At 34.8% G+C, this 5,155-nt stretch overlaps 1 protein-coding gene across 1 annotated transcript; it reads left to right on the top strand.

Annotated features, from left to right (window-relative positions):
* Nucleotides 1-1,431: 1,431 nt before the first annotated feature.
* On the top strand, nt 1,432-3,358 carry LOC134269598 (uncharacterized; the record flags this gene model as incomplete). The annotated part of the gene is made up of 3 exons (XM_062751800.1): nt 1,432-1,649; nt 2,894-2,926; nt 3,032-3,358. Coding segments are annotated over exons 1-3 (427 nt in total), but the record flags the coding sequence as incomplete, so codon positions are not given.
* Nucleotides 3,359-5,155: the final 1,797 nt, after the last annotated feature.

The following is a 5,155-nucleotide window of genomic DNA, read 5'->3' as shown; positions in this document are numbered from 1 at the left end:
AATTTCTAGGTGTAGTGAATATTCATGTAGTAGAATATTTCTACAATGATCAGCCTACTTATGACTGATTGTAGTCTGGCAAAATTGTTAAAATTTATCTCTGATAAGCCTTTAGTTTTGTCAACTTAAAAAATCGGGCTATTTTATACATGTAACCTCTAGTGGCTGGGACTTGACATCTGTTCTGGATTTCTACGGAAGAAGTCTATCATGGGAAAAATATATCTGATGGTTCACTTGTAGCAGAGCTCTGTAGTACGCAGTTTTTTTGTCGGAGCCCCCCCCCCCCTCCCCTACATTAAAAACCGTTGCTACATACCACTATCAAAATTTAGATGGATTTCTATAGTATCAAATTATTTTGCGAGCCTTGGTGCACAAAACTAAAGCCGGTGAAAACGTGTTCTCTCTTAAAAGATAGAACTAGTCGTTGAATGACGTTTTTATTCAAGTTGTTAAGTTACATGTATCTGTATACTGCAAGTTCTTCCTATTTTTTAAAAAGATTGTGTCATAGAATCAATGATTTAGTTATATTTGTATATAAAGTATATATATATATATATAAGAGAAATGCGGATCCACCAATGAATATGTAAATACGATATGCGGATTTAAAAGCGCGATTTGCCAATGAATGGGATATTCTAATTCGAATAGGGCGAATTATTCTACGGGCAAGTTGCCTAAGGTTGCGAACTCTCTAGCATTCTCGCGCATGCGTAACCTGTCGTTTGCCCATGGCATCCGGTTTAACCTCGCTTATGTATTTACTGCGTGGACCTCAGGGTCCACGTAATTATCTAACTTCTCTGTTGATACTGTTAAACCTCTCCTCATATTCAGATCTCTACACTGTGGACTGGAAAGATTCCCAACACTATCGTCATTGTCATTGCTGATATGTGGAAAGACAGTGCCTTGTTTGATAATCGGAGGATACGTTTTTCAAAAAGGAAATTAATAAAAGAGCTGAAAATCTTGTGAAATTGATTTGGGAAAGTATTCCTTTGTTTATAATCTTAGCAAAAACTTCAAATGACTATTTTTCAATAGCTTTCATGAACTGTTTAAGTTTTCAAGGTCAGTTTACATTATCATTTTATCCAATGTTAGCCATATTCAGGTCCTTCGTACATGAAGCACAGAGGGTTTCTTTCAGGACGTAAAAGTACATTTATTAAATGTTTGTGTGTTTTAAACAGACCTGAAAGATTGAAATATTGATACATTTTCAGCTTCTTAAGAAAACGTTTGCTATCAAGAGAAACAAACAATACGTGCACGTCGCAGCCTTTCCTTAATGATAGGTTTGCATGGATATTACACTGAATCAAAGTATCTATTTGTGCAAAAGAAACGCCTTATTCCATATATTTCATACACTGATCAACTTATAATACATACATCCTCTGGATAAATAACAAAACATCTCGCCAAAATCGCGTGTCGGTATTTAAGATTGGTACGATAATGATGTCACGAAACTAGACCTACCGCTTTTGTTTTAAATATAAAACATATTTCTTCTGTATAAGGATATGTGTTAAAAAATCAATGTAGGTACTTTTGGCCATACGGGATGGTCTTCGTTTTAGGGTTGTCTTTTATTTGCTTATCGATCTATAACGGTTTATTGAGAATAGCAGGTAAGTGTGAAGTTTTTTTTTCTTTATCAAAGCTTGAACTAGTTTGTATGTCTGGAATCAGATCCATTAATGATTAGACCATTGTATAGTTAAAATCTCATATAGAGGCACAGCTACGTAGGATTCATTCATAAAATATTTAACCTAATTGGTCAATCTTTTTTCATAATCTAGGGCAAATCTAAATTTAATCCTCGGTTAATTACATTGATTATATAATGCTTACAGTTTTTGTAGAATTTTAATCTACAAAATTCTTTACAAAATTAAGTTTCACTTTCGATATGACGTGTATACAAATTCAATACGCAATTAATGGATCACTGAGCCAATATGATCGCTCTCATAAATCGTATAAGCAATACAAGTGTGAAGCAGAAAAAAGACCTTTGTAAGCACCAGAGCTGGGATCAGGTACCTACAACAACAAAGCATCCCCTTGTCTACCGGTCAAATCCTCTGTATAAATCAAGTAAACGGAGTAATCAACGGTAGAGCATACTCTAAAACAGTTCCAATACAATGGGTATGAATCATGTCAGTCTAAATACAACAAATCTTTTTTTTTTTATCAAGGTCATTATCCACAATAGACTTTTTTAAATTACTGCCTTTGAACTAGATTACTAAAAACTCTATAATATCAATTTATTTGTTAATTGTCTCACACAGCCAGGAAAAAAGGCCGTAATCCAAACATTCTCTTGCGTATCTTATCAGTAAACGTTATATGCAGGCGATACAGAAATACTATGAAGTTGACCTGAATTATTTTAGGGAAGTTGACGAAAGAAAAGCTTTAGATACATATTATAAGTTAGTCATATAGTTTAGTTGTCAGACGGTCATAACATTTCACATAAAAATCTTATAGCATGAAAACAAAAATTAATATGACGAGTCTTTGATGTTCTCTTTAAAGTTCACTAGTATATAGGGTGTCAACATTAGAGTTAAAATGGATATAATTATATAAAAGATAAGTTGAAGACCATGTCAAAAGATTTGTTCTTTTCCTGGAGAAGGCTTTGAATAAATTCAGCTGCATTAAAATATTTTTTTTTAAAATTACTAGTTGCCTTAGAAATGTACGCAATTTGTGCCTATCGGAATTCAATAAGATTGTTAAAAGATCTCCATACTAGATATTACCATGAAATCAGATGTAAAGATGTTTTTACACGTGTAATATAGAACAAAATTTCCATGTTGCAATTGCATACATTTTCACGCTATTTTTGTAGGAATGCGCTCATGTTCGGAAACATCCTTGCATGGTACGTATAGTTACATCTTATTAAAAATATTGATTCAAAAGATCTTTCCTAGGAAAGAACATGAGTTATCATTCACAAGAATTTTCTTAATTTTCTTTTTTGCAGTAACCAGTATGTGTTTGCCAGATAATTATCTTTCAAGCTTTATTTATCTGGATGTTCACAACGCTAGTCTGTACTACCTCCAGTCCTGCACCTGCACGGTGCACGTGCGATTTCCTGGAGAAATATATTTTGTTCCTGAAAGAACACCCTCACCCAATTGTGGATCTGCAATCCACGTGGTCAGTTACGATGGAAACCAGAATCATGTCTTCCGATGTGCCGGATCGGCGTCGTTTTCTGTAAAAAAGGATGATAGAATCAACATAACTGTGCACAATTTAGATGGACCAGTTTACAACACTTCATACTGCTATATTATATCACTGGGTAAGATTATTAGTCATATTTCATTAAAACGATGAATTCAAACGCTGGCTTGTTAGTTCAAAAAGGATTGAAAAGCTGTTTGTTGCTAGTTTGACGATATAGTCTATACATGTTCATGTCATTCATAAAACACTCAAATATAAAAAAAAATGTTTACATTATTCTTGACCACGTCCCAAACCAGGGGCCAAAAGAATGAGGTCTTAGCCTGTCTTGTACTTTTTCGCCCGCGCAGCTGTTACAGCGTCTGCCCTAGAGTCGCAAAGTAAGAAATTAGTCCTTACGTCATGGGTTCGACTCATATTGTGGTACATGTACATGGAGACCGGTCCATTTTTGGTAATCTAATAAGCATTACTTGAAATGGTAATGTAACCCGCTTGTCCTTATAAGCCATTTCTAAATATATCTTTTTTGGTCGATACATAGGAAGAGAGAAGGTTTGTAACTTTTTTAGCTCACCTGAGCCGATGGCTCAAGTGAGCTTTTCTGATCACATTTTGTCCGTCGTCCGTCCGTCCGTCCGTCTGTAAACTTTTCACATTTTCGACTTCTTCTCAAGAACCACTGGGCCAATTTCGACCAAACTTGGTACAAAGCATTCTTGGGTGAAGGGGAATTTAAATTGTTAAAATTAAGGGACATATCCCCTCGCAAGGGGAGATAATCAAGAAAAGACAAAAATAGGGTTGGGTTATTAAAAAATCTTCTTCTCAAGAACCACTGGGCCAGTAAAGCTGATACTTATGTGGAAGCATCCTGGGGTAGTGTAGATTCTAAATTGTTCAAATCATGACCCCCGGGGATAGGTAGAGGCCACAATGGGGAATCAAAGTTTTACATTGAAATATAAAGGAAAAATCTTTTAAAATCTTCTTCTCAAGAACCACTGGGCCAGAAAAGCTGAAACTTATGTGGAAGTATCCATGGGTAGTGTAGATTTTAAATTGTTCAAATCATGACACCCGGGGGTTGGGCGGGGCCACAATGTGGAGTCAATGTTTTTCTTAGAAATATATAGAAAAAATCTGAAAATCAAAGCTGAAACTTATATGGAAGCATACTGGGGTAGTGTCATTTCAAATTGTTTAAATTCTGATCAGTGGGGTAGGGTGGGGTCACAATATGTATTACAAGGGGGAATCTGGTAAAGAACCAAATGGTCAAAGCTGAGCAATGTGGCCCATGGGCCTCTTGTTCTCATTACCTGCCTCTCTTCGCATAAAATACTCCTTTTTTTTTATAATTCTTTATTTTTGTTTTACACATTCTGTTATTTAATACAATAAATGATCAATAACAAATACAGAAGGTGTAATTTTTTTTCAATTAGAAAAGAGAGAAAGAGAGAGAGGAGAGGGGAAGAAGATAGAATATGTGGGGAAGAAACAGAATAGGAGTGCATGCATTTACAATATTTATATCAATCTAAAAAGTCATTGAAATAAAAGCTTCCAGTAGTTCCAGCAGGTATCAAACATATCCTTTTCACCTTTTTTGTATGCAATATATTTTAGAGTTTCATGAAATATATCCATAAGCGATATCGCAGCAGCTACATTAAGTGTTTTCCCGTGCACCTTGTTGTGTAGATATAATATTTAAGCCATAGAATGAGATTATTTTGTATCTTCTTCCTATTATCTAAGAATCCAAAAATGAAATTATTTTTTGTTACCGATATCTGAAGATTTGTTTTTTTTTTCAAGGTAATTTTCAAATTCTCTTTAAAAGTCTTGTCCATAATCACATCTCCCCAAGGAAATGTTCGATTGTTGTCCCCCGCTTTCGCGAAAG

The sequence above is a fragment of the Saccostrea cucullata genome, unplaced genomic scaffold, assembly GCF_032062105.1.
Source record: "Saccostrea cucullata isolate Sc308-1 unplaced genomic scaffold, CSIRO_AGI_Scuc_v1 ctg8465, whole genome shotgun sequence".
In the NCBI taxonomy this organism is placed as follows: Eukaryota; Metazoa; Mollusca; class Bivalvia; order Ostreida; family Ostreidae; genus Saccostrea; species Saccostrea cuccullata.
The sequence above is the reverse complement of the archived record's forward strand: the minus strand, read 5'-3'. Positions and strand labels throughout refer to the sequence as shown.